This window comes from Ornithodoros turicata, chromosome 6, assembly GCF_037126465.1.
Source record: "Ornithodoros turicata isolate Travis chromosome 6, ASM3712646v1, whole genome shotgun sequence".
Classification (NCBI taxonomy): Eukaryota; Metazoa; Arthropoda; class Arachnida; order Ixodida; family Argasidae; genus Ornithodoros; species Ornithodoros turicata.
The window spans coordinates 64,207,208-64,234,891 of NC_088206.1; the positions used below are offsets into that span (position 1 = coordinate 64,207,208).

Sequence of the window (27,684 nt, forward strand, 5' to 3'; positions counted from 1 at the left end):
CGAAGTCTTCTCGCCCCCTTTTATTGCCTACGCCCATCTTGGAAGCCACGGAAGTTGGCTAATTAGGCACAACGAAATTATGCTGGCTGCTTCATTAACAATAAAGCGCCACGATTTGGTAAAAGTGTTAGTTTGTGCAAACTAATCAGGCGTTCCAAGGCTCTGCCAGTAAACGCGGATCCTCTTGAGCCACCTGTGCCAGTTGGTCTCGCACGTTGTGGGACCCATCCGGTGAATGTCGCACGGCTGTCCGTCTTCGTAAGCTACGACGATGGCCGCACTCTTCACCTGAAATAACGAGAGGAACGCGTGCACGAAACGTACGTATACGTAAAACGTGTTTCTTTACCTGCACGTCGTAGTTGTCGTCATAGTTCAATGCCCCTACGTAAGCTGCGACTTGCAACGGGTTATCGTACGTCTGCGATAACCGCGACTTTGTTTTCTTGGACGTCTTCCAGTCGATAAGAATGAGTTCTCCTCTGGAAAAACATACAGGACACCTTTTTTATCTGTTCAATTTTTTTTTATCTGTTCGATTTTTTTTATCTGTTCAATTTTTTTTATCTGTTAGATTTTTTTTATCTGTTCGATTTTTTTTTTAAACAAGGCTGTGACAGCAACACACGGGTGTTTTTGCTGAGGGGTTACATCGCCAGCTGGACATCCTGTGGGAAAAAAACGTAATTACTGGATGACCAATTACCTAAAATTCGTTAACTCTTTAATTAGCTGTTTTTGCGAAAATGCGACACAGCAGAATTGGAGACGACCGTTATTTGAACCCGCCCTCTTTCTCAAAAATCCTGAAACAAGCACATACTTTGGAATACAAACCTCCAAACTTTGGTATGCAAATGAGATGAAACCAGAAGTACGCGCTTCTCGAGCACAAAAAGACTGAAACGGTGTTCACGTCAGAGGGTCGCGTGTTTTGTGGCGATCGAGCTGATCGGAATAAACGCGGATCAGTTGGCCAGATAGACTGCTTTCCGGCCCAGCCACGTCTTTTCGGCGCTCGAAAAGTGTGTAGTTCTGGTTTTGCCTCACTTGCATACCAAAGCTTGGCGATTTATATCTCAAAGTACATACTCGTTTTTGTGGATTTCTGAGAAAAGGGGTGGATACAAATAATGGTCGCCTCCAATTCTGCTGTCTCGCATTTTTGCGAAAACATCTAATTCAAAAGTTACTTAATCAATAGACGAGTTCAGAAAATCCCAGTGCTCTTTGCACACCCATTGCATCCTGGGCACTTGCTGACCGGGGAACAAAGAATGATCCTTCACATTTCGCTTTCGCTGACCTTGACACGTCGTGGACAATGGACCGGTACGGGAGAAATCGGAACAGTTTGGAGGCCACCCATTTCTTTCGTATTAGTAAACTCCCACAGTTCAAAGCGGTGCTAAGCACTCTGGGATTTTCTGAACTCTTCTATTGTCGGTAATTAGTTGTCCAGTAGTTACATGCTCTTTCCCACAGGACGTCCGCCTGGCCGCGTAACCTGCCTGCAAAAATGGCACGTAATCAATCAATAGTAATGGCACATAAAATAAATGATACATAATCAATAATTTGGTAAAGTAGCAACCTTACTCGTAAACAGCGACGCAGTCAACTATGCCCTGGTACTGCAGGTGAGGATGCGAAACGAAGGTCTCGAGAAATCGGACGTTTTGTATCTGCGGTAAGAGGCTCTGCAAACTCTCCCAGTGGCCTTGGTTATCCGGGGTGATGTCCAATTCGCCGACAGGTTGGCCGCGGAGGAAATCGCATATGTTCTGGTGCAAGGTACGTCCACGTGTCAGCAACACTGTGGGAAAGCATTTAAAATCTGTGAATTTGTTACCTGTAGAGTGGGAGGACTTCCACAACAGCCCAAATGATAAATTGGATTTGGCGAAAAGAGGCAGACATACTACTGTGAATTGCATACTGCCACAAACAGAAACCTTTTACGTCGGCATAGTAAAAAAAATCAATGGTACTTGCATTCTTGGTATTTCTCGAAACCTTTTTCGCCAAGCTCTGCAATCATCGTCTGCTTCCATTTCTCCAGCCTCTGCTTCGATATTTCATCCATGGTTTCTTTCAAAATGGTGGTAACGCTGGGATATTTTTTAGACGTGAAGGGGAAAGACGATGGGGCGCTATTCGAGTCCCGTTCGGATCCGTCCTTTCGAGCATAGTTAAAAATGGGAAATGAAAGTGTAGCCTTCAGGTCCGGTTCGTACTGCGGAATGTTGATGGAGACTTCGCAGGATTCCCCCCTGGTACTATCTTCAAGTTTTCCAAGGTTGATCTTCCCTTCGTTTAGCTTAAGGATATCGTGTTGCGGAGCCTGTATGGCATCCGAATATTCGACGTCCGGTAAAGTACGGTATCCGTATTCCTTCACCGTTATCTTCTTGACGGCGGGATCATGACAAGCCAGTTTCGGTTTCGTTAGACGGCGTGGAACTTTCTCGTCCAAATAAGTCATGCGAAAACCCATTTGTTCATCCTTTCGTTGTTCTGGTGTCGATTTTAAAAGCGGTCCGAATAATGACAAATTTTCGAAGTTTATTTTCTTCACTGCGTCGCCAGAGTTCACAGTTTCTACGGGCACGCGAGTCTTGCCATCGTACCGTGCTGCAACTACTGACGTTTTTGGAGGCTTGGTTGATTTGGAGCATTGGCAGGTACGCTGAGGAACGGTAGTTGATATCAGACGTTTCGCTGCTTGTAAACGAGCAGGCAGAGCTGAAAAGTTTACCGACATCGCGAACTCAGTGTGGGCGGCGCCATGACAGAAGGCTCCTGAAGTCCTCGAACAATCCAATCCAATCCAAGCAGGTGCGCGCATGCGTCAAGGCTGTTGCTGTTCTTGTCGTTACTGCGTGCTGTGGCGTCATATCGTTGCTGTAGTTGTAAAAAACGTATAAATTCCCGTCAAGAATTACTGTACAGACAACTTCATTGTAAGTATATCACCATGGTAGTTTCTGTCGTCAGCTGTCGAGGTCGGACTTGGTTTACTTGTTTTACGCGGTTAGTTTGCTTAGTGGCTCATCGTGATTGTGTCACGCCTTTCGTGCTGAACCAGGCGTTTCAAATCAGACGATTTAATTCTCCCAAATGGCATTAATCCCTTTGGGTTGCTTATCTTTATGTTTACAATTGCTTTATGAGGCTTATGAAGGTTGTAGAGCAAAGTTATAAGGCTGTCAGAGTTACCGGCACTGCGTACTACGCGTCGGCCGGTCTATAAAATCTAGAACTTTCGCGGTCACTTGGATCTCCTAGTTTTTATTGCTACCTGCCCTTTTGGAGTTACTCGATGTCATAACCAAGTAATAATGCTGAAGTAACCGTCATCTGTTTTGCAGTTCATTCGCCCGCTTTTATTCAAGACTTCCTTCTCAGTCAGCAACGTAAGTTCGTTGATACAAGAAAAATATTGGAATTTGTGCCGCACGTGTGATCATTTTTACGGTCGAACGCACGTCAGGTTGTGCTTAACTTGCGCCGGGTATGAAGTTGAGCAAAATAGAACAGTACTTTCTAGAAAAATGTGGTCGTCTGCACGAAAATTCCTTAAAAGGAAAATACGCGCCCGCTACGACGTGCTGTGACCACACCTACGCGTATCATGGTAATTGGCCGTCCCACGGCATGACGGACAACGGAACCAATAGAACTCGTCTAGCCCCTTAACACTTTCAAAGGTGTATTAGCAGCGGTGAAAATCGATGTAGGTCGTTTGTAGCCCAATAATAGAATGTAGAACAGGTATGGAACAGGCTATGGGAGTGGCATATGCAACATTTGTCACTAGATAAGGAGAAAAGTGTGACCTGTTAATCAGTGGTCGACAGTGAGACCGTCTTTACAGTATGAAATTGTCACAAGTGACATGAACAAGGACACGAATACACTGCTTGTCATTGTCGGTCATTGGTATTTTACTGTGGACACTTTGACATAAAAAATAAATAAATAAAAACTTTCCGCATCTTGATTGAACAAAAGCTGAAAAGTTTCTTGCTGTATTATGTTCAGTGAGTAAGAAAATGTTGCATCAGATATTTCTTGGGAATCTAATCTTGCACCAATCACATTTTTCTTGAGTCAAAGAGAGAATGCATACGTGTAAATCAGCTTATGGTATGTCAGTGCACCATGATTACTGTGAAAGCCATGAAACATTTTGCGCTCTCTTCCTTCAGGATGTCGGCAATGGGTGACTTTGTTCCAGCCTTCGTGCGCTTCACAGTGGTCACGGAGGGCACAGAATTCATGTCGGACCGAAAGTTTCCAGTCACAAGTACGATTGCGGACCTGAAAATGAAACTCGAACTTCTCACAGGAGCCTCGGTGCATTCCATGCAACTCGAACTGCGACGATCGGACGGAACTACCGTAGCGGCCCTCAAGGACGACAGTGCCCGCCTCGAGTCCTTCCCCATCACAGACGGTCTCACGTTGCACGTTTCGGACCCTCACCTCAACCACGGAGAACCCGAAGACTTTTCCTTGGATGAGAGGGACAAGATTTCAGAGGAGCGGTACAACCAGCTCAACGAGTCTGCGCGGAAGTTCCTCCAGGAACAAGGCTTTCGTACGTTTAACGAAGAACAAAAAGACATGCTGCGGAAGATTGCGGAAGAAAAGGAAAAGAAGAAAAAGGAGCTGCTGAAAGTGATACAGATCGGCAATCGTTGCGAGGTGCACGGCGTCAAACAGCAGCCAGCACGACATGGAACGGTCATGTTTGTAGGGGAGGTGGACTTTAAACCGGGGGTGTGGGTGGGCGTAAAATACGACCTTCCGCTGGGTAAGAACGACGGGAGTGTCAACGGCAAGAGATATTTTGAATGTCTGCCCAAGTACGGCGGATTTGTGCGGCCGGTCGACCTGACAATTGGGGATTTTCCTCCGGACGATGATATAGACGGTGAGCTGGATCTGGAGGAGCTGTAACTTTTATTTTATTTTATTTTTTCCTTCCGAATTATTTATTGCATAAACTGGGTTGTCAAGCTTTGACTAGTTCTGAGGACCATTTTCAGCACAGGTAGCAAAGTGGAATGAAGTCTCGTGCTATGCAAGGAAGCTTTTGCCGCTACTGTACGCGCTTGTGCATGCATCCGATGTGTGCACGCTCGTAAAGGTTGAATGTTTGAGCTCGAGTGTTGAGCATAACCTGTGGAATGCACATGGTGAAAATATGATCGCGTATCATGAAGCTTTTAATGAGCCCAGCAGCTGTCTAAAAAAAGGTTGGCATTGTTGTTCTGAAAACTACAGTTGCATTGTCGTAAATATTTTAATGTGTTATGTCGAATGGGACAAGTTAAACATTCCACAGAGGTGAGATGAATATGGTTGAAGCCCATAGGTAAGTCATGGCGAAGTTGTATCCTATTGTGCTCTGAATAAAAAAAATCCCCACACTGCGCAGATATTTCTTCTGTTCTTCCTAGATATATGTCATTGTGTATCGCACGTGACATCTACTGGTAGCTAAATAATGTTTTCTTTAGCTTGCGTCATTTTTATGTGAAAAGAACGACATCTTGCTGTAAAGCTTGTCTGTTGTAAATCTGTAATCTGTAAATCTTGCTGTGTCAAATTGTGTAAAATTGCTGTAAATCTGTAAATCTTGGTGTGTCACATAGACAGAAAATATCTTCAGCTCAGGTAGAACGATCGCGTTGCAATGTGCCGTGTGTACGCTATTCAAGTAGGTCAGCCTTTCGCGCAGCCCCTCAGCTTTTCCCTTTCCCCTTGTGCATGGTCTCTCAAATACCACAACTGCAAGTGAGGTCCATGCTGCTTCATCTTTTTCACCATGGCGTTGTGACCCGGTGGTGGTTGTGAAAGGGCTCGCCGTTGTCGGCCTCACAGAGGTGGGCAACGTCACGACTAGCGCCTTGGGGGAATGTGCGTCCTGGGCTGACTTCTAAAGGAACTCTGCCGACATATGTCCGAGGAAAACCCACAGACGTACAGTCCCGACGTGACATGGCCAGCACGCTTCTGTTGTGGCCCGTGTGCGTCTGCCCCCTAATTGTTGCTTTCTGTGTCAACATACGCTTTGTCACGTGCTTTCTCCAACCCTTTTCTTTCTCTCATGCGCAGAGACGTACTGTCGTAGCGTTCAAGGGGTGTAATAAGCAGCATTGGTTAACCGCAAGTTAACGGATCTGCGATGAATATGCGAACTTGCATGCCAAGTTTTAGAGCACAGCGAATACCGAAACTGATCACAGCTCCGACATACCACCGCATGCATCCCCGCCAGGAGGAGGAGGAGGAGTGTCGTTGGGAGGAACCCGAGAGGTCTGCCTGCCTGATTAGGCGGCATGTTTCTCGGGAAGGGAAAGGTGGTGGAGAGGAGGAGAGGAAAGGGTGAAGTGGCGCTGCGTCCATGGGCCGACTTCAGGGGAACTGTGCCGGCATACGCCTATTACACATCTGAGGGAAACCCAGGAAAAACCCCAGACGGCACCGCCGGCCCGCGGATTCGAACCGCGGACCTCCCAGTCTCCAAGCGCACGCGTTACCGCTGCGCCACCGGAGCTGGTCATCCCCGCCAGTAAGAGGCAGCGGGAGAGATCACGTGCTTACGAGAACCAATAGGCATGGTGGAGGGTTTAGCTGTCGGCGCTGTCGGAGCTTGGCGCGGAAATTTGTTCTACGGCTTGCATCTCGAAAACTGCGACACGTAGAGAATTTCAGAATTTTTTTTCCTCACAAAACACTGACGTGCAGTACAATGCGTGTGCATGACGTATTGAACCAGACAACAAGAAATACGTCACGTGTCCTCGCGCCCATTGGCCGTTCCACGTGCGCGCACGCAACAGAACCGGTACCGGTATCTGTCGTGTGTCGGCGTGATTTTGTTGTGGCTGTAAAAGAATCTGCTCAAGTCCATTTCGCTGTAAGTATGTCACCATATCGTTCGGTTCGCCATATAGTTTGGTTCGCTGTCAAAAACTCATACAGACAAAAAAGTCTACCAGAACGTTCAGAGCCGGCGTCTACTTTTCGGCTCTGGAGGGACAAGTGGGAAATTTGTGTGTCCCCCCCCCCCCCCCCCGCCTTTATTCTTGACTTTCGTTCTCAAGCGATTTCTATGGGGGGGGGGGGGGAATCCGCCAGCTTCTTTTTGTAGTCTCATGTGCATCAATTTGTTGGGCCGTACAGTATCCAGAATCGTAAACAAAAATGTGGTGGGATGCTCATAGTATTATGTCATAACAGATTACCTGTGTCTAAAGCTGAAATAACAAAGACTGGTGCACAGGAGAAAAGTTAGGGGGTGTTGTCAAACATTTGGCAGCATGGTGGTGGTGGTGGTGGTGGTGGTGGTGGTGTGTGTGTGTGTTTTTGGAGGGGGGCTTGGATAAATCACTGGTGTGTAGCATGCTGTCCAAGGCGAGATCCACCCCCCCTTCAGGAAAACCCTGGATCCACCCTTGTTGACAGCGCATTCATATCACATCACACAAAAACAAGTGAAGGGCGGCGCAATTGACCACATCCCAAGGCAACCTGTAAAATACGACTCTGCTCGCAGTTCAGTAATTAAACAAGACAAAGTGACTACTCCAGTGTCGTGTGAAGTTATGTATTGGGTAGCACTTCGAGTCGTTTGTAGACACCAATTACAGAACAATCTACGGGGGAACATACCCCACTGCACACCAGTCAGGAATAAAAAGAACCACAAACCGCTTTAATAGAACTGGGCTCAGGTTCTCCGTGGTATCGTAACGTCACGCAGCCTTTTATTTATTACCATTCGCTCTATTATTTGTTTCCAGATGTCTCCAATGGGTAGCCCTGTACCAGACTATGTCAGTTTTGTCATTGCCACAGACGGTACGGAAGTCCTCAGAGAAAAACGTTTTCCTACCACAATTACGGTCGCAAACCTCAAGATGAGGCTCGAACTCATCACAGGAGCCTCGACGAATTCCATGCAACTCGAGCTGCGACGAGCGGACGGAACAGTCGCAGCGACCCTCGAGGACAACGGCGCCCGCCTCGAATCGCTCCCGGTGGCCAACGGTCTTACGCTGTATGTTTCAGATCCTCACCTGAATCACTGCAACTTTCAGGACCCCCCATTTAACGAGAGGCACAGGATATCCGAAGAACTGTACAACCAGCGCACTGACACTGCAAGGAGGTTCCTACAGGGGTTGCGGGTGTTACGCCCCGAAGTTTTCGACGTGTGGCGACGTGCACGGCACTGTGGACCTTGAAAGAGCTTCGCAGATTATTTATTCCATTTTGTTGTTTTTTATTTATTGCAATTAGCGAAGTGGAATCGTGCCTTGTCCTGTGAAAATATACCTTTGATGGTATTTCCGTGTCTTGTTCGTTCTAAACGGGTGCACATTTGAGCTCTGAGTATAGCTGGAGTAACTGGAAGTCACAAGGATTTAGTTGCATTGTACTGTGCTTTTAATTAACATGTTCCTTTCTTAAAAAAGAGAGGCACTTTATCACCATTTACATTTGTCTACAATTAGGCTACTTAACGTACTATACAATCATCACACGATGCCCACATGGGCATTCGCCCCTTCACGTCTGCTATCCATTCGTGTCGCAGAACCCCCCCACGCCTTACGAACATCTGTCTCTAGCTGCTGAACTTATATCTGGCGTAAGTGTCGTCAAACAGCTCCTTGCAGTTGATGTTTGCTCTGAGCTTGCTGCACAGAAGGAAGATTCCCGAAAGCTTGCGGTGCAGGGAATAGGTCTCTTCTGGCGGCGGGGTTAGCCGATGCTGGAGCATGACTGGAACCAGGTTCTGAATGCGGCGCGTCGTGTTTTGCGTGCCAAAGTTGAACCCTCCATCTACAGAGAAGGCTTCACCGAGAATCATCACAGCATCAATGTGGGCCTCTTCCATGACCTGGAAAAGAAAGTTGTGGTACGTAACCCAGCAAGCCACATACATCCCAAGTACATCCTGGCAATATTGCAAATTGGATGTTAGGATATCCATGGGAGCTTCACGGAGAGCCCGCAGGAAGTACATCCATGCGACTGCTAGATTCCTCCTGTTTTCACATCCCAGAACCGTCGCATGGACATCTATTTTGGATATTTGGATGTTCAGGGGATATTTTAATATTTGTGCCATTTTTGTGTTGAATCAATTTGCAATTGATCGTCAACTATAGCAAATGGCGCCCACCATAATTAAACAAAAAATATTTACTTTTGGCAGCACTCTAACATATGCATGCAATATATTTATCAGCAACACTGCGTGTCCTGCGTAATGCAGTAACCCCACTGCAGGAGGGGTGCCCAGCGACCTTTCGGTCGTAATAAGACACTGTCCACAAATGCAGACCGCGTTAGCAAATGGCAGACTCCCTTTTTGGCCCTTCCACCGAGTGTGCGACTTTTGTGGGACGTCCCTGGGATATTTCTGGTTTGCTGTGAGACTACATCTACATCTGGTGACTACATCCTCCTCAGTGATATCCCCAGTATATTTCCAAAACAGTAGCTTACTTTGGCTTCGTATCCGGTTAGGAATCCAAGTTCTTTGGAATAATGCAGGACCTTCTCTCGATCTCGATCTGCTGCACCTTTGATGACCTTCATGTACTTGTCGACGAACGTTTTGTCGTACTCGCGACAGGCACCAAAATCCAGAAGCATTACCTAATGGAACAAAAGCCTTTATAGAAGGAACATTACGAATCAAAGAAGCTTTCACCTTCTCTATTTCTTCGTTGTAGAAAAAATTAGACCAGTTGGGATCCGTCTGCATGTAGTTGAAGTCGTATAACTCCAGAAGGCAAAGTTTTAGTAATAAGTAGCAAACCTGAAAAGAAAAAAAAAAGCACAAAAACATATATCACCTGCAATTCATTTTTTTTCTGCCTATATAATAGAAAAAATTAAAAGAAAAAGCTAACTACCCTATTCCGAAGTTCTTGCGGTGCATCAACAAGTTTATCGACGGGCGTTCCAGCGATCAGCTCGGTGGAAAGGACGTACTTGGACGAAAGATCTTCGAAGACTTCCGGCACATAATACTCGGGATATGGTTCGACCAGCTTCCTGAAACGACGTTTGAAAGAGGTGCAGGACGAAAGAGGAAACACATAGAATACACATTGCAGTTCTACAGGGTGTCCCAGAAAACGTGTCATTGAATTATAATAAAAAAACTACGCCACCTAGAATCATGCGGTCAGCAGCATTTGTTCTTATTAGGTTTTTGCCACCACCTAATGTGAATGTCATGTACTCCAAGTTTAATTATGTAAATATTTGCGAACTGAACTCGGAAATTTGCCAAGTAAAGGTCACTTTTTTACCCCACCAATATGAAGAGCGTGTCGAATTCACTCAAATTCACGATAATCCACAGTGATATTCACGAGCTATCCCATCGGAAAAAATAGCCGAATATCATGCTTTTCGGAGCACCGCAACATAGCGCGCGATGACTTTTTGAGCGCAATCGCTCTCAGTGCGACGAAAGGAGGTTCCGAAGCCAGCCCACCAAGTGATAGTAGAAAAAGTAACAGTTCCTAAAATTGAGAGAGGGAAAGCATTATCCCAGCGAAAGTCGGACGTGATAAGCCGTGCCTGTTTTATCTCTTTCTGCGATGTCGGGGAGGGCTGGGTTTCCAACCTCCTTTCGTCGGACTGACAAAGATTGCGCTGAAAAATTCATTGTGCGCTATTCTGTGCGACGTCCGTAGAGCATGATGTTCGGCTATTTTTTCCGATGGGATAGCTCCTGAATATCCCTGTCAATTATCATTAATTTCACTAAATTAGACACGCTCTTCACATTCGTGGGGTAAAAAAGTGACCTTTACTAGGCAAATTTCCGACTTAAGCTCGCAAAAATTGACATAATTAAACTTACGTTACACGACATTCACATGGGGAGGTGGCAAAAACCCAGTAAGAACAAATGCCATTGACTGCATGACTCTAGATGGTGTAGTTTTTTTTATTATAATTCAATGACACGTTTTCTGGGACACCCTGTATGTACAATTTGAAGGACTCCTACTTGAAACGCCGACCGCATTCGGCTTCCCTGACGTAGTCGACCTCCCAGCGGAGCTCACGTCGCGCCACCGCGACCACGTTGTCGATGTACATACCTGGTACGTACGGATCTGTCGTCAGAAATTTGCTAACATGCAGGCAGTGCGTCACATAGTACCCTTTGGTAGCATATCCCAATACTTCAAGATAGCCATGAGGTTGTCAATGTCGCTGTTGATGCCTTCGGCGACACCGGGGTACTAGAGTGCCGTCGGAGGAGTTGATGCGTGTGGTTGTGCCGTTAATTGTCAGTATGGAAGGAGATCTCTTACCTGGATCTTGACAGCAGCTTGCTGGCCATTGTGCAGTGTTGCTTGGTGAACCTGTCCGATTGAGGCTGCTGCAAAGGGCTTCCGTTCAAATGAGGAGAACTTTTGAGCCCAGTCTTCGCCAAACTCTCTTATTAAGACCCTCTGAAATGTGTTGCAAAGAAACTTGTGTAATGTTGCTCAGTGAGGTCTTAAATTGTTTGCAAGACCTAGCAAACATTATATACATGCGTGCATATTGACGGTACCTCCATCTGCCAGTCTGGCATGAAGTCTGCAGAGTGCCTGACACGCTCAAAGATAGATTGCATCTGTGGACTTATCAAAGTATTATCTGCAAATAAACTTGGACTAGTTAAGCTTCATCCGTGATAGCAAATATAAGTTAATTGCTTACCTTGAATGCTGAGTATCTGACCCAGCTTAAGTGCGGCGCCTCGTACTTTACACAGTGTCTCAACAATGCGATTAGCATTTGCCTCAGTTAGGAACGGGCTAGATCCCAGGACAGCCCCGCTGTTGCTTGTGCTGTCCTTGAGTCCAAGGGTCCGTCTGGTCACTTCAGCCAGTGCCCCAAGTCCCAGTCCAGCTGCCAGGCCTTGACGAATGTGGAAAACAAAATTTTACTGCCGTTGTTGATTTATTAATGGTCATTTTTAATTTATTCATTGTTATTGATTTAAATTATAATTTATTAAATTTGTTTATTCTTATTGATTTATTAAATTATAATTTATTAAATTTATTTATTTTTCTTTCATATTAATTTATTAATTACTTCTTTTTTGCTATGCTTTCTGTCACACGTGGCTTCTCCCACTATTTTGTTTTACCACATTTTCGTGAAACGTCAAGCTTCAGTTTAGAAAACTTACTTCCATATGACATAAGCCTCCCAACGCGAGATGCAGGAACCTTCGTTGCTTTTGACTGTCCTGTGAGCTGAGACCAAATAATTAACGTTGGCTGCAACAACTGTTAACTGCAATTTCATGAAGCAACACACATACCATGTGTTTGGGAACCACTTTTTTCTGAGAGGTTATTTTTCCAGCTTGCTGCTGACTACTGGCCATTGCTGCGCTCACTGTCACCGACGCTGCACCCAATCCATTCGCCATTTCGACATTCACTGGAACGTCAGCAATGTCATCCCGACGGAAGCTTTCTATCGGATCTTGCAGCTCCGTGCAATCAACCATGCGCTCTGCTTCTATTATGGAGGGATTTACTACTGTAGAGCTGTTTTCTTCAACAGTACTGGCCACTGGTACCGCTCTTTGAGCTTGTGATGCTGCTTTGCTGGTTTCAACTACGTCGGGTTTTGCTTGAATCGGAGTATCATAATTGTAAGATGTGTTAGTGCTAGAATTGGTGTGTTCTTCACGATGGATTTCTATTGGATGAGAACCATATGATGGAGGAGCCTCTTGAGTATGTTGGCGTGCATATTGGAGAGAAGAGACTGTAAATTGCTTGATGCCCTCGGGGATCATGGAGAGACGCTCGTATGTTTCGGCGACGCTGCGTGCAGCATCTTTCTGCAAAGGAAAAGAAATTGAAAAATATTAACTACAAATTAGAAAAGAGGGAGAGAAATGGGGAAAAATTATCATGTTGACTGTGGTCAGGTACATGGTAGAAACAATGCAAACAATTTTTTTTCTTTCTCTTAAAGACGTTGTCTTGTGAAGTGCACCGGTGGGTGACAAATACTAGAAAATATTTTAAGGCGAATTTTGAGGTGTATATGTTTTTTCCATCCAGCAATTAAGTGTTGTGTGTGAAGCCACATAAGTACAGATAGCACAGATACAGAACTGCGTCCGACTCTCAGGTATTTGGTTTCCAGGTTTCCAACGACTGTCAATACAAGCGCTCAAATATGATGTGAACAGAATTGCGAACGGCGTTGCAGAGGGGACATGCGCAAGTTACAAACGATCCTTTATTTCCTCGTCCTTATTGTAAACTTGCTCCAATATTTAGATCTCCACGCCATTCCACTCACTACTGTTTGTTCAGGATGAGCAACTCCAGTGCTAACAGCATCTTCAGCGCTCCTTGCGATTTTGGTCGCCACTTCCTTGATGCTTGAATTGTTCCATGCACTCTTGAATTCCTCGCTTTGCTGCTCTCGCAGAGCCCTGATGACCTTCTCGGCACCCCTTAGTACCAACCTGAGGTCTCCAGGCAGAAACTTCGATATTCTAGACATCTGAAATGTGAACGACGCAAGGCAAAGTCAAACTCCGGTCATGCGTAAATCGTGCAGTTTCCTACAAGACGAGAGAAGGAAACTAAAATATGGGTTTACCGCTGATGTTCAACACCGCGTGCTTGCAAAGGGTGCTCAGGAGTCTCCTATCATTTGGGTAAAGTTTTCTCATCAACGATAATCTGTCACCGGTAATCGCTCGCGAACGTGCATCGTTCCACTCGTCGAAAAACGTCTGCTAGAACCGCTAGAACGCTGGTTGCCTTGGTTTTGGTAATGACAAATCTGCGCTTATCATAGTGTTTGTCTAATTTCAAAATCGTTAGTTTAACAATAATTTGTGTATACATGACTTCACTTATGCATTCTTTAATTTTTTTTTTTTAATTCCATAGTTCTAAACATTCTCGTCATGGCTCTGTCGGTCGTCACCTGTGACGACACAGTGATGTCACACCAGAATGGCGTGTTGATGTTTACGTTGTTTTGTGGTCCACAGCTGATCGTGTTTTTTCTAGTCTCTAATATGTTGCACAGAAGACTATTCTGTTAAGATGCCCTGGTTTAACTGGTCCGATGCTATCAAGAAACGGGCCTGTCGTTATCTGTTGCAACGGTATCTTGGACAGTTCTTGCAAGAGAAACTGACTTTGGACCAACTCACAGTCGATCTTTACAATGGCAAAGGCAAAATCACGGACGTTTGCCTGGATGTCAAGGTCGATTCACGATTATTACAACTTTTGTGCAACCGAAGTAGCGATTTTACTGAAGTGCCACTGATGTTGTAACGCTACAAAGCAGCGGATGCCATACTTTCACATGCTCTTCTTTGTTTCGCTTTAGTTGCCCTTGTTGTAACGCTATCGTTATCGTTTACTACGGCATGTGCTGGGTGGGTTTCTGGGGCATCTTTTGCCGTTCTTAGAGATTATCGAAAATGTAACGGTGTTTGACAAATGTTCGTGTCTGAACAAGATACACATTTTTGATGAGTGCGTGTTGCCGAGAGATTTGCATAATCACATTCATGCAGAAAAGCAAAACGCTGAAAATATTTTATCTATCGAGTTGCTATGTTGTTTAACTACTTTTCTGAAGAAACGATACCAAAGTTTATATCCGAACCAAACTGTATTGAAACTAGCTATGTAATCGTCACGATGTCTAGTTTCATTTAGTCAACGCAGGTCCCCCCCTGCCACCCAATTGTTTGCGTAATTGTCGCGTAATTACATAGGTCATGGTTCATTTTCTAACTAATTTCAATTTAATTTTAGTTAGCTTGAACTGGGCATTCTTCCAGCGACTGCGTGGACTCGCGCCAGCAAATTCCTTTTAACCATTTTCGATTAGGATGCGTAGCCAATCCCTTATCTAACCATGCACCAGATATGCATCACAATAAAATCGCACCCAGTTCCGTCGCAATTGGTGACGCTGAATTATACTAGACAAATTTGTTCCCACATATTATGAATGGGGGAGGAGGGGGAGGAAAAAAAACTGTGGTGTAAACTCAAAAATAAGAAGAAATGAAACATCTATTTATTTCGTAAGTTACAAGCTTTCGCCCAGGTTTTCGCTTTCCTGAGCTTCTTCAGGTATGGATACAGCAAGGATACAGTAGTAACATCTGAAGAAGCCCAAGCTCTGGGCGACATCTTATAACCTACGAAGTAACCTACGTGTTTCCTCTCTCCTTGTTTTTGTTACATGGAAGCTAGGCTGTACCTTTCTTGGTGTAAGCTCCAGAGAAATGGAGATAAGTAGCGGATTGGTTTTCGTTTCAACATGAGTGACTATGATACGACAGCAGGGTGCAAAATAAGAGCTATTTTCAGAAGTGCACGTCTTTAAATCCACGTATCCAATCTTAGGGTCTCAATGAGCTCGGCGAAACATATAACCTTCCAATCCGTTTTGTGGATGGCTTCATATCGTCGATCAATGTGGCCATCCCTTGGTCCAGGCCTCTCAAGGACAACACAATCGTGGAGGTCGACGGACTCATGATGACTGTTCAACCTAAACAGAGGACAGATGACGGTAGCCTTTTTCTGTGATCATCCACCAGACATGTCCCACCAAAGGTTTTCGTGACTATAACCCGTGATCGTTTTAGCTTCCATGTTTGAATCCATGTGGGGCAGCATGATGTCGAGCATGCAGCTTGCCGAGGAGTACCTCAAGCAGGACCCCCTGGAATCCGAGAAGGACTTCAACATTGCGGAGCCTTTGGCGGGATTGGAGCAGTTTGCACAAGCCATCGAAACTGGTATGTGTTCGGACGTTTGTTGTGCCTTGTCTTTTTTTTTTTTCCTTTTTTGACGTGAACAATGGGGTGATTTTTACCATCCACGAATTGGGATATGAGAAATAACTTACAAACTGTATTTGAAATTGGTTATCATGTCCTTCTTATGCACATATGGGAACGTGCTGAATCCCAACTCACCTGAACTTTAAGCAATGAACAAATTTTAACATGATTCTAATAATAACTAGAGCCTGAAGTTTTAGGGTTTTACCCGATTCTTCCCCGAATTTGCACCCCGAGCGGAAGGTTGCCGCTTTAGGGTGAAACCCGATTTTTTACCCGGCAAATTGTCATTTGGCAGCAAATGCAGTTACATCACCGTTTCTAGCAAACCACTACAGTTAGTTTGAGTAACTGAGCCCGATTTCCCCCCGAATTTAGCATGCTGGAAGTTTTTTCACCCGAATTCGCATGAATTTAGTGCACATGTTTATTTACCCGATTTTTACCCCCCGAATTTAGGAAAAAATATTTCCCGAAAACTTCAGGCTGTAATAATAACACTGTTAAGCCACTGATGTAAAACACTTGTATATCTCCGCATCGTTAGGATGGACGTAGCAGGTGGTTTCGGGTTTTCCCCGACAATACGTGAATTTCATTTAGAAGTGTAAAGCAAACATTACGTGCAATGCATAAAATGCATCTGACTTTCGTTATGAAATTCACAAGAAAAGCCGCCTTCTTTTAGTGTTCTGCCGCATCAAAGTCAGGCTCACGAACACAACTATTCGAGTGGAGCATGTGCCAGATCCAACGGGCAGCAGTGGCGTCGCGCTGGAGATCCGGGTCAAAAGGTAAGCAGTTTCTCTTGAGCGCAGATGGATTGTTGGCGGTGTGCCGTACTGCCTCGTTAGAGATTTCTATGACTCCCCCCGATGTAATCTTATTTCAGCATCGATTATTTCGACCAAGCCCTGACTGACGAAGAAATTGCCGGAGAGACAATAGCGCAGCGTGTGCATGAACCAGCGGCCCTGTTGACGAAGAAGATACTCCTAGAGGGCACCAGCCTTTATACGGACGAGTTTTCTTTCCACAGGGGGTCGTCCATGAACCATCCCACAGTTTCAGTAAGGCTTGTGTTTGTAGTCTTAACTGTAATATGGATAATTAAGAAACCTCATTATTTGAGCTCACCTTGGAATCTCAGTTAGCTTCCCACTTCATTGAAATGCTTTCCACAGTCCCGTTAATTGACGATTTCACATGCAGCAGCGCCGCGAGTGCCCGGAGCAAGGTATTGTGGGATATTTGAGGGGGAGAGCCCGCCCATTCACTTAGCCGATAGTTGCAGTGGCTGACGCTTGTGGTCACGTGAGCATGGCTGACTACGGCAAGCAGACGACGCTCTTTGCCCCTCAAGATACCCACAGTGCCTTGCGCGGCTCACTTGAGGGCGTGTGCAACTTTGTGTAATAATCTATTCAGTACAGCTTCACTACAAAAGCCCGGTTTATGTATGCTCAAAACAACAACAAAAAAAAAGCGCATAAACTCGATAACGCAAGGGTCAATGCATGCAATGCGATTGGGCTGTTTCCAGGTCAAGCCATCATTTGTGGTCATTTCCGTCCCTCTCCTCCTGCCTCTGTAAACCCTGTTGGTTACTTTTTCTTCCTTTTCTAGAATGACCGTTCGTCAGATAGCACACCGACCATTGTTGTCGGATCACCAGACCTTCCACCACAGCACAACTTTGTCAAGGAAGATTCTCCTGTGGCACCTGACCTAGACTCAGATCCAATCCCCATCTCGAGGCTAACTGGAAGACAGGAAATTAAGTTGACGCTCAAGCAGAACGAATCACTTGCCGGTCCCAATGTTAGTGCTCATACTTCTTGTTTCTCCACTATTTTTTATTTTTTTTGCTGTTTTTTTCTTTGTTGCAGTTGCACCTGCTGTATTTAGATGCGGCATGCAGTCAAAATTTTTTTTACAATTCTTTCAGGTCGACGTTGAATTCAACCTCGGCCAGATGCCCCTTTTCCTGTCACCGAGACAAGTAAATTTGCTTTACAAGCTGGCAGAAGGGTTTTATTGTCCAGGTTGGTTGTCTAGATGTCGTGCTCTTCGCTCTGTCCCGGTGAAACCACGACAGAAATGCTCCGTTCTCTATTCTTTGAATCCTTACGGTTTTACTGCACGCAGGTGAGACGTGTAATCTCAAAGTGAACAACGTGCACATCAGAGCTCAAGGGAAGCCAATGGATGGGAAGGATTATGTGAGAATCGAAGAGGACCTTCAGAAGCAAATTTCGAACCACACACTGCCGTCCAAGGCACTGGGCAGTGTCGCAGGGTGGTCGACGCACTCACTAGGTGAGAACCCACTGTGGTAGAATTTTAAAATACACAGGGTGTGTTTTTTATATCCTTTTTTTATAAAAGAGCTGCGAGAACAGTGTATGTGTCATTTTTCGGTTGAGTTGTACGGCAAGGCAGACATCCTCTCGAAGAGAGTATGTAACTACAGGATGTCTAAGTAATTACCTAAAATTAACTCTTTCATTAAGGGATTTTGGGCAAAAGCAAGATAGCAGAATAGGAGACAATCCTCATTGAAAACCATTCCATTAAAAAAAATTTAAATCCTGAAACGTGCACATGAGTTAAATTTTGATATACAACTGCACAGAAACCAAAACTGCACCAACTGGGAGAACCACTTTTGGCCAAAATTAAATAGTTAATTAATGAATTTTAGTTAATTGCCTAGTCACCTTTTAGTTACATAGGATCTTCAAGAGGATGTCGGTCTGGCCGTATAACTCAACTGGAAAAACAACGTCTATGCTGCCCTCATAATTTTTTAATAAAGATTTTGTAAAAATTTTTAAAGGGTAAAAAAAATGCCCTGTATATATATATATATATACACATATGGGCTCATGACTCTCTGCATGGAAGAATGGTTTGGTAACTCCAAACAGCACTTCAAGAGATGAGCTTGGATACCCCGTTCATTACCCAAAAAATTTTCAGCCATTTTAATATGCGGGCTAACTAACATGCAGCAAGATTTTTAAAAACACGGCACGCTCTACACGAATGAAACCAACTGGATGTTGTTACCCGTCATGTGTCCAAGTAGCCAGGCTTTTTTCATCATGCCTAATTAATTAATCCTTTAAAATATTGGTTTAAGGGCTGAGGTGTCAACTGGGACAGAAATGTTTCCAACAAAGTCCACTTTGTGTAGCTTTTTCACTCTCTTCTTTTTGCTGTAAGAAAATATAAACAAAAAGAAAGAAAAAAACTCGTGCGAGTGCGCTGAGATTGCAAGGTGCGTTGTCACATGCTATCTTTCTCAATGCGCTCCAAACCTTTCTAGTTGACACCTCGGCCCTTAAACCCATATTTTAAAGGTTAGCTAATTAATTTTATCTAATTAATGAATTAGGCACAATGAGAAAAAAAATGTAACTTGAAAATAATATAAAAATAAATGTGAAAATAATGTAATAGTGTAACTCGTCTTCTAACATCATCCATTTGGTTTCATCTGTATAGAGCCATCAGTCTTTTTTGAAACATTGGTACACACTAGCTGGGGCACCCTGTATGGCATGTGTGTGTCTCCAAGGGTTACCAGAAGGGAACTTACCAAAGTGGCTGTACTTCCTGTCTTGCAGCTGACTCTGATGATGAGTACCTTCCCATGTCAAGGTGTGGTGCGTCACATCTGAGTGGAAGTGTGACGTCTGATATGGACTCGTCTACTTCGAGTTCAACGTACCACCCGGGTAAATCAAAGAGTTTGTGATGAATTATGAAGAGGATATACGGGCTTAATTTCTAACAGAATGACTTCAAAAATATGTGTAGTAATGTTTTGCCTCCATTTTTTATTTCATAGTGTCAGCAAAACAGAGGAGAAAACCGAAGTCGAAATGTAAGTATGCTATAGCTCACACCTGGATGAAGCATGTCGCATGCAACAACGAAAACCAACCAAGTTGCACGAAAATGTTGTGCAGAACAGTGCGGTACAATTGGTACTCTAACCACTCTGTATTGTCACTGTGTGAAACGTCTGTTAGGATGAGGGTCTGCTAGGATCTGGGGTAGAGTATCGCCCCTGGTGGTGAAACTCCCCATTCATCATCTTAAAAATAAAGTTGTTGTCGTCTGTTAGGATACAGTCTCAGGACTCCAAATATTCAATTCCTTTGTTTCAGGTACTGCTCAAGGCATCTTTGAAGATGTGTTGATGGACCTAACCCACTTCACTGTGCGCTGCAGCGCCGTATATGCTGTCATTCTCCACGATGATGTTCTACCATCATCAACACACTGCGCTGCTCAACCTGGATGCCCCTCATCAAATACGGCAGCTGAGATGCATACGTTAGCTGAAAACTTCTTCAAAGGTCTCTCCGGGTGTGATCTGCGTGATCTTGCAGTAACACGCAACCGAGTTGTCCGGACATGTCGCTCCAGCCACTTGAGGTGCATATTTTTCTCAATATGTATACCACATTTAATACCGTGTAGCCTACATCTTCTGAAAAATGTCCTTACGCCAAGTGCAACGTGCTGATGTCCTGCTTACATCTCCCTTGGCAAATCACTAAGACATTTCTGTTTCAAGAATTTAAGTCTGGCACAGTCAATAATTCTTTATCACATTAGCGTTGCAGCCACACCAGTAACCCTCGAAGGCACCGAGAAATCCTCCCCGTGTCAGTGGATGTTGAGCATCTCGATGTCGATACTCAACCTCGAAGTGCTCGAGTGCTTGCTCGACGGTGTCGAAAGCAGTGACTCGTCACTGAGGGATGCGCAGTACAGCGAGGTATGATAGAGAACTGATGAGTCTGATGTGCAAGACGCAGAATGGAATTGCTCTGTGATTGCACAGCCTCTTATGTGTGATTTGCTTCAGAACACACGGAATTACTTCTATGCAGATCCTGTCATCGTACAGCAAAGCTGGGGATGCCACCTGCCCAATTTCACCGTTCCTCAGAATGAAATGCGAACACTTGGAGAGGACCTCGCAGGTAATTTATCGGCAGAACAGTCGGAAAAGTTTGTTCTGTATTTCTTAAGCGTCGCCTGCGACGACTGAAGCCTTTATGGTTTCCACGCAGATGAAACGCTGGATAGCTGTAAGTGCTAACCACCAAGGTTTTCTTGTCACTAGTATGAGTACTGATAGGAATAGCATAAGAAGAGTTACAGTGAACATTGATAGGCACGTTGATAGGATAGGAATGTTGATAGGAACGTTGACGCAGAATAGGGCACAGCGCTGTTGAAGGTAGACACCTTATGCGAAGGTAGACACCTTATATCTCAGGTTGTTGCGATGTCGTCTGTCCAACGTGCATTCGCCTGATCGTCTAGTTGCCTTGAGACTTAGTCGTATGCAGAAACAGGAAGATAAGTAACGCATCGAAATTTCGTGATTTCAACGTCAGGTGCGAGGAGTTCGTGAGCCGGTGACGAACATACACATCGAGCTCGGCCCTGCTCAGACGGAGGTTGACTGCTCGCTCGTCGACCGCATCTACGCTCTGCTTCATCCTCCGCAGCAGCTGTCAAGTAATAAGAAGAAGCAGGTGGATATCTGGCAGATGTCTGTAAGTGGTATATGTTACTTGCTCTGAAGGTATTCCAGAGAAATGTATACCCTGTGTTTTTGGGGAAAACCCATTTTTACCTCCCGATTTGCATCATCATCTCATATGGGAAAACACGAAAAAAACTGAAAATGGTCTTGCAAAAGTGCCAATTCAGTCAGCAATATATGCACTGGGGAACACTAAGCATTGGACACTCAGCACAGCTGTCCCGTATCTCAGCACAGCTGTCCCGTATCTTCTGTCCATCTAAAATGCGAGAAGTGCTCTTTTTTTTTTAATTTTGTACCCGAAAATATACTTTTCCACCTGATTTAACCCGGTTTTACGGCTCCTGAAATAAAACCTGATTTTTAACCCCCGATTTTGAAAAACCATAAAAGTTTTATCGTTTTTGAAAATCAGGGTTTTTGATTGATTGATTTTGATTGATCAGGGGGGTTTTGATTGATTTTTGAAAATCAAGTTTTTCGGGTTTTATGATAAAACCTGAAAACACAGGGACGTATGAATACTCCAGCGTACTACTCTCATGCCTCCAAGTGCCCTAAATGTGTTCACCTGCTTGTGGGCCTTGGAGAGTAGAAGTTGTCCAAAGAATGTATTCATTAGGCATATTGAATGGCTTTAAGACTGTTTTCTTTCTTTCTGGTTAGCAAAACGGAGGACACACCAGTCTGTCAGCTTGCAAAACAAACATAACTTTGCATAGTCCATTCGTTCAAGTCAACCTCAGGTTGGTTTCATTGTTGATTCCGTTGATGATAAATTTGTGAAGCTGCTCTAACATACTTGCATTCTATGCAGGTTTCCGATACCCGACTTGCGCCCGCAACATGACATGGAACGTCTTCCATGGTGGCAGAGAAATGTTCGACCGGACATTCTCACGCTTGAGCTCACAGAACCGAAATTAACGATGACGCTGGAAGATTCGGAGCCAGATCTTAAGTTTGTACTCGAGTGCAAGGACGCGCATGGTAAGTCCCTTGTCTGGCATAGTGTAATACATACATGCGTTTGGGTTGAAATTCTCTTGGGTATTGATGGTTTTTGCGATATAATAATTTTTCCTGGCCGCACTGCAAATGACATTTACACTTCGAAAATAAAGGTACCACGTTATAACGTGCTCAGCCAGTCTGTGCTCTTGCTCAGAAAACAAGGCAGCATCACTTTGAGGTCAGTTATCGCATGATGATAATTTGTGTCTTTACGTCACAAGACAACTATACAAACATGAGTGATGCCAGAGCTTATCGTGCACCGTAATCTCTGCAGAGGGCACATCATATTTAAAGCTCCTCATGGGAGACTGAGCAATTGGCCATCAAGTTAGTGTCATCCTTGTCTGGGCTTGAATCCACAATGTATGAATTAAAGCTTGCTGCCGTAACAGAAGATACCACATATAACATACACTTCCTTAATTCTTCCGAATACTTCCGAAATTACAATACTGCTCTGTCAGGCTTGGCTTTCAAAATATATATCTTACAATGAAGAATGCCCTTCAGTTCCAAATTGCAACTTCTGGAGTTGCACACGAAGCTACAGAAGGCTTTCACAGTCTGCAGTCCTCGAAAGTTGTGTCAAATGACTGCTATATTTAGCGGAACTTTAATTTTGCGAAAAAAGTTTGGTCGTGATATTTTACAATATGCCTCTGCACTGTGGGATCCCTATTAACAGTATTTGTCTAGAGCAATTGAATCTGTTCAGAACCGTCCAGCTAGGTTCATTGTTAACGACAACTATCGTTTTTCCTCTATCTTGTGTGTCAAGGACCAACATGGCCTTCCTTCATTAGCAAATCGTCGCCTTGTTTCAAGGTTATCACTTTTCCATAGGTTTTTTCACATTATCCCCTCGTACATATCTCCCATATCTCGTTCCTCAACAATCGTTCCCCATCGCGATCATCAGTACAAAGTCAACTGCGTCAATTGCAACACAGACGCTTTTGCTAAATCGTTCTTCTGCAGGACAGCCCTTGATTGGAATAACTTGCCTTCACAACTAGCCAATATAATGGATCACCCCGCATTTGTCAGATGCTTATCCTATCCTTCATAATCACCACACTGTCATAATCAATCGCTTATCTTTCCGCTGTCCAGATTGTGTTCATGGCTGCTTGTGGTCGCAGCAATTGTTGTAATTTTGTGTTCTGTATGTACAATTCTTTCATAGTTGCTTGTTCTGTAGTACTGCCTTCCTCATCACACCCCCCATGTAATGCCCTTTGGGCCCTTGGGGTATTTCGAATAAATTGAATAAATAAATTCTGCATTTGCATGTGATGGATACTATTATGACGATGATGGTGATGATGACGATGCCTACCCATGCTACTTTTTTTTATATTGACTGTTTTTGGTGACATGTGACATTTAAATACCCGTAATAATTGTCTTCATTAGTCACTACAACCCGTAGTCATGTCACCCATATAATTTTCATCAACGTTTCCTGCAGTTGCCAACCATATGGAACAAACCATGTTCCTTATGGCTTGATTGAGTATGTTTTGGTTAAGAGGGCAAACTAGACAGTTTGGGACACTGTGGCCTTAGAGAGCGCCAGAGATAATGAGGTGGAGCTTAGCTGAAAGCGCACGAGCAACATCTGTGGAAACATTCCAGTGTAAAAAAAAAAAAGCAGCATAATGTAAATCTTTATGGTGACACTGACAGGTATAAGCTTCGTGATGGCATGCATGTTGCACGTTGCATTGTGGCTGGTTGACTGTGACAACACTTCTGGCGTCTCTGTGTGTAATATTTAAGAGCCCTGAAAATGTGTAATTACTTTTTGTTTCAGCTCTATACCGCGAGTCTCCACTAGCAACGCCAGTATCTTTCCTTCGTGTCTTTCTTGATCCAAACATGAAGGAAGATGGGTTTGATTGGCCAAGGTGCGTGCCCTCATGCAGTCAGCACGAAATTGTGCATTAAAATAACATTAATTTTCTAAGGTTGGAGGTGTGCATCAGCCCAGCCAATAAGCCATCACCTCTGGAAGTTGAAGAGAAAGATGAAAGAATGATGCCTTCAATGCTACACGAGACGATGATGATGATGGACGTGGACCGTGATGACGACTCCCCGTTTACGACGCGGCAGGTTCTTTACCGCGAAGAGAATGGCAATGTACCTGGCAGCCAAACTTCGAAAGAGTCTGCTAATGAAACGGATGAAGTGAGCATGCTAGTTTGACGAAATAGTGAATCCCCATTAATACGAGCTCGCGAGCTCGTATTAATGGGGATTAATGGGGCTCGTATTAATGCCCAAGCAGCACAACACGTTGGCCCAATCTTGGACCAATATGGGGCCGACAATGCCAATATTGGTCCAATATGGTCTAATATTGGACCAGTATTGGGCTAATATTGGTCCAATATTGGCATTGTCGGCCCCATATTGGTCCAAGATTGGACTGATATTGGGTGACATGTTGTGCTGCCTGGGCGGTGAATTTGAAATACTACTTCGTTTCATCATGAGCTGACATGCCCATCACCCCAGTAGCATTTAATGACAGTGCGGCACGTTGTCTGACATCCGTCATTGCACTATGTCCTTCCATCTGCGACGACCTATTCGGCTATTTACCCCCTAAGTTATTATGATTGTAAATACCTTCCACCATCATTAAATGGTAATGACTTTTTGCTCGGGCTACTTGTAGACTTCGGCAGAAGACAGTATCCTGGTGCTAGTCATGGCTATTTGTCATCCTTCTACCATTAGCGTCCCACGGTACTCCTTCCTGCCTCGCAGTTCGAACTTGGTTAATTGAGGATCCTAGCTGTGCTAAAACTATTGCTATGGCCTTGTAAATTTAATTTATTATTGTCTGACATGGAAATACCTTGCAACGTAATGTCGAATTACAGGGCATTGCTCTAATAGTGGGTAACCAGGTTAACACAAGGGGAAGCAAGGCACTTTAACACAAGAAAGACCTTGTCCCATCGTAGCCTCTTTACTCAAGCCATTCTCAATGCCAGTTTCATTTTAAAAGTTATTGTTCTCATTGTAAGGCTTTGCTGCAAAAATCTGATTCCAGTTTGGCAAACCCAGAAACATTACTTCTGTTGTGTTTGGGTTCTAAGTGAATAGAATGTCCTCCGCAGAGATGATGGAAAGTACCCTACTACTGTGTCCTACCTTTGTGTCCTACCTTTGTGTCCTACCTTTGTGTCCTATCCTCTGTGCTTGGTGAATATGCACATTATTGGAGAAAGCCTGTGAACTTTACATTAAAAGTGCACAGTTTATTTAATTGTTGTTTCTCTTTATTGTTCCCCTGTTGTAATTTAATTGATTGATTTCAGGTAGTCACACCGGCAGATAAAGCTCAGCTGAAGAGTTTTGTGGAGAAAGCGAGCAACAACTGTCGCATGTCACTTGACTTCTCTCTACCATTTGTTGAGTTGTACATGCCTGACAAACACTTCTACGAGGTCATCTATAACAGGTATAAGCCGAATCTCGTTACCTTCCGCACAAAAAGCCAGCTGAACTAGCATGTCTTAACACACTTCTCAGGCTTACCATGGACCTCGTATTATGGGAGCCAGCAGTCCCGCAACCTACTTGGAAGAACGAAGTAATGGCAGGTCCATTGAACATTTCGAGTCAGCTCGTGCAAGAGAGTTCCTACTTCCAAGCCTTTTCAATGTGTCGATCGGGATTGCGTGGGGGTGAGTCTCGCCATCCATTTTGTTGTAGCCAAATGCTGTCCACTGGATTTCATGTGCCGTAATCTGCCTTACTGGACAGAATCGGATGATGAATCGGATGAGACCTCGTCAATGTTTCATTCTGTGTACGAAAACCGTCACCGTCACCAACTTCAACAGAAGAAAGAGAAATTGCTTAGTCAAGGGTCACAGACTCGTCTGGTGTTCAATGTTCATATTACGAAAGGACTGGCAACATTGATTACACCGCTCAGGGTAAGTAGCACAGCAGCACAGGAGTCATATTACAGTTGATCCCCGTTTATGCGGGCTTCACTTACCTGGATGCCGCACTGTCCGGACAAAAATCGTGGGGACAGATTTCAGTTCATGCATTATAGCTTCGTTTATCAGGGCTTCAGCTTCCAGATCCAGAAGATAATTTCCAGGAACCACTGTAGCATAGTACCCAACAACCTTCACTTATCCGGTTTTGGGTCAGAGTCAGTGTACCACCTACGTTTTCTCCAGCGGGGGTGACAACCTTGAGGGTAGAGCGAACTACACTTATACTCTGCTTCAAGGATTTCCACCTTTCTCATTGTCCTCATGTGGGGACGATTAGCAATCCAATGATTTGATGCTGTAGAGGAAGGTCTTTCAGTCTGAAAAACAGTAAAAAAGACTTCCAGCAGATCTCGAGTACCTCGATATGAACAGATGTGATGCCACCATCATCACGGATGAAGATGTCGTTGATATTGTCGGTTGCAATGACAAAAGCCATGAATCAAATGACACTGAAGAACCACATGTGGTGACACTCGAAGAGGCACCGTAATGAACTCGGAACTGCTTTGATGTATTTCGAGCAAAAAAATAATGTTCTCCAGCTTAGTGCCATAATTAAGGACTTAGGAGAACTTGGTGATTATAGTAATCGACTCGCGCTGGCGATCTGCCTCATTCCGTCGCCGCCGCTGACGCCAGCCCGGCGCACCGATGGGCTTAATCCATTTGGAGGGTTCTGTACTTGTGGGAGCGTGTCAAAAGACCAGACATAGAGATGGATGGCGGGTGTTGAAAAAAAAAAAAGATCATGATGGTGTCCAGCAGTCCTGCTTTTACGGAATAACAAACTGCACGTGTTCATGCCCTTGGTGGCTCCTTGCAAATATCCAGGCGATTACTGTGTACATACCATGTTAGATACCTTTCGCCCACCGCAATGGTGTGGCTGTATGCCATGTGTTAGCATTTGCATGCTCACTTTGCCGCTGACCGGAAAACCAGCCTGCCGCCAGTCAAACCGCCATTGGTGCACAGGTCTAGCTTATAGTAATATTGCAAAAATCAGTATGGACAGTTTCATATGCAAATGCTTATACAAAATAAATACGAGCCTTGTGAGTAGCTCAAACTACCATGTTTCACTTATCCGGATGCCCCACTATCCACATATTTTCTCTGGGAATGGTCAAGTCCGGATAAATGGGGGTCTACTG

The 27,684-nt window shown here is 44.4% G+C and overlaps 5 protein-coding genes across 12 annotated transcripts in view; 3 read left to right on the top strand and 2 right to left on the bottom strand.

Moving 5' to 3' along the window:
- Nucleotides 1–2: 2 nt before the first annotated feature.
- On the bottom strand, nt 3–2,819 carry LOC135397026 (mitochondrial genome maintenance exonuclease 1-like). Its single transcript, XM_064628330.1, has 4 exons — nt 1,996–2,819; nt 1,600–1,816; nt 350–482; nt 3–288 (listed from the first exon to the last, which is right to left on the bottom strand). The coding sequence occupies exons 1-4, from the start codon at nt 2,762–2,764 to the stop codon at nt 142–144; spliced, it is 1,266 nt and encodes a 421-aa protein (XP_064484400.1). The 5' UTR covers nt 2,765–2,819; the 3' UTR covers nt 3–141.
- LOC135397027 (tubulin-folding cofactor B-like) lies at nt 2,820–5,441 on the top strand. 2 transcript variants are annotated; one of them, XM_064628331.1, is made up of 3 exons: nt 2,822–2,963; nt 3,372–3,416; nt 4,212–5,441. In XM_064628331.1, the coding sequence occupies exon 3, from the start codon at nt 4,213–4,215 to the stop codon at nt 4,963–4,965; it is 753 nt and encodes a 250-aa protein (XP_064484401.1). In that variant the 5' UTR covers nt 2,822–2,963; nt 3,372–3,416; nt 4,212; the 3' UTR covers nt 4,966–5,441. The 2 variants fall into 2 exon arrangements, with proteins under 2 accessions (XP_064484402.1, XP_064484401.1); XM_064628332.1 differs by lacking the exon at nt 3,372–3,416 and having other exon boundaries at nt 2,820–2,963.
- A 2,385-nt stretch (nt 5,442–7,826) lies between these two features.
- On the top strand, nt 7,827–8,261 carry LOC135398687 (tubulin-specific chaperone B-like). The gene has a single exon (XM_064630072.1). The coding sequence runs from the start codon at nt 7,827–7,829 to the stop codon at nt 8,259–8,261; it is 435 nt and encodes a 144-aa protein (XP_064486142.1).
- Nucleotides 8,262–8,440: 179 nt separating this feature from the next.
- On the bottom strand, nt 8,441–13,917 carry LOC135397029 (atypical kinase COQ8B, mitochondrial-like). The gene is made up of 13 exons (XM_064628333.1): nt 13,681–13,917; nt 13,375–13,581; nt 12,374–12,904; nt 12,239–12,305; nt 11,761–11,961; nt 11,612–11,697; nt 11,367–11,507; nt 11,213–11,294; nt 11,057–11,150; nt 9,945–10,086; nt 9,740–9,847; nt 9,532–9,684; nt 8,441–8,920 (listed from the first exon to the last, which is right to left on the bottom strand). Exons 2-13 carry the CDS (start codon nt 13,579–13,581, stop codon nt 8,645–8,647), a joined length of 2,088 nt encoding a protein of 695 aa, XP_064484403.1. The 5' UTR covers nt 13,681–13,917; the 3' UTR covers nt 8,441–8,644.
- A 99-nt stretch (nt 13,918–14,016) lies between these two features.
- Nucleotides 14,017–27,684, top strand: part of LOC135397030 (autophagy-related protein 2 homolog A-like) — a 36,436-nt gene continuing 22,768 nt past the window's right edge. For 4 of the 7 annotated variants that reach the window (XM_064628334.1, XM_064628340.1, XM_064628337.1 and 1 more), the window contains exons 1-22: nt 14,017–14,300; nt 15,462–15,630; nt 15,707–15,859; nt 16,593–16,698; nt 16,797–16,974; nt 17,531–17,725; nt 17,853–17,949; nt 18,053–18,223; nt 19,537–19,647; nt 19,761–19,796; nt 20,083–20,353; nt 20,537–20,699; nt 20,815–20,907; nt 20,998–21,015; nt 21,328–21,489; nt 22,146–22,225; nt 22,297–22,469; nt 24,313–24,406; nt 24,467–24,689; nt 25,832–25,974; nt 26,046–26,200; nt 26,280–26,455. In XM_064628334.1, the coding sequence (XP_064484404.1) occupies nt 14,136–14,300; nt 15,462–15,630; nt 15,707–15,859; nt 16,593–16,698; nt 16,797–16,974; nt 17,531–17,725; nt 17,853–17,949; nt 18,053–18,223; nt 19,537–19,647; nt 19,761–19,796; nt 20,083–20,353; nt 20,537–20,699; nt 20,815–20,907; nt 20,998–21,015; nt 21,328–21,489; nt 22,146–22,225; nt 22,297–22,469; nt 24,313–24,406; nt 24,467–24,689; nt 25,832–25,974; nt 26,046–26,200; nt 26,280–26,455 (3,132 nt within the window). In that variant the 5' untranslated portion in view covers nt 14,017–14,135. The remainder of the gene's footprint in view (nt 14,301–15,461; nt 15,631–15,706; nt 15,860–16,592; nt 16,699–16,796; nt 16,975–17,530; nt 17,726–17,852; nt 17,950–18,052; nt 18,224–19,536; nt 19,648–19,760; nt 19,797–20,082; nt 20,354–20,536; nt 20,700–20,814; nt 20,908–20,997; nt 21,016–21,327; nt 21,490–22,145; nt 22,226–22,296; nt 22,470–24,312; nt 24,407–24,466; nt 24,690–25,831; nt 25,975–26,045; nt 26,201–26,279; nt 26,456–27,684) is intronic. The other 3 variants (XM_064628338.1, XM_064628341.1, XM_064628339.1) reach the window with 2 other exon arrangements.

Bases quoted from the DNA above. Each gene is read 5' to 3' on its own strand.
- LOC135397027 (XM_064628332.1), top strand. From the start codon at position 4,213: ATGTCGGCAATGGGTGACTTTGTTCCAGCCTTCGTGCGCTTCACAGTG.
- LOC135398687 (XM_064630072.1), top strand. From the start codon at position 7,827: ATGGGTAGCCCTGTACCAGACTATGTCAGTTTTGTCATTGCCACAGAC.
- LOC135397026 (XM_064628330.1), bottom strand. From the start codon at position 2,764: ATGTCGGTAAACTTTTCAGCTCTGCCTGCTCGTTTACAAGCAGCGAAA. The intron at 483-1,599 runs GTAAGGTTGCTA...ATGTTTTTCCAG, and splicing joins GACTGCGTCGCTGTTTACGA to AGGAGAACTCATTCTTATCG. The intron at 289-349 runs GTAAAGAAACAC...TCGTTATTTCAG, and splicing joins ACGACAACTACGACGTGCAG to GTGAAGAGTGCGGCCATCGT.
- LOC135397029 (XM_064628333.1), bottom strand. From the start codon at position 13,581: ATGTCTAGAATATCGAAGTTTCTGCCTGGAGACCTCAGGTTGGTACTA. The intron at 11,295-11,366 runs GTAAGAGATCTC...ACGGCACTCTAG, and splicing joins AAGCTGCTGTCAAGATCCAG to TACCCCGGTGTCGCCGAAGG. The intron at 11,151-11,212 runs GTACTATGTGAC...CGTACGTACCAG, and splicing joins TTGGGATATGCTACCAAAGG to GTATGTACATCGACAACGTG.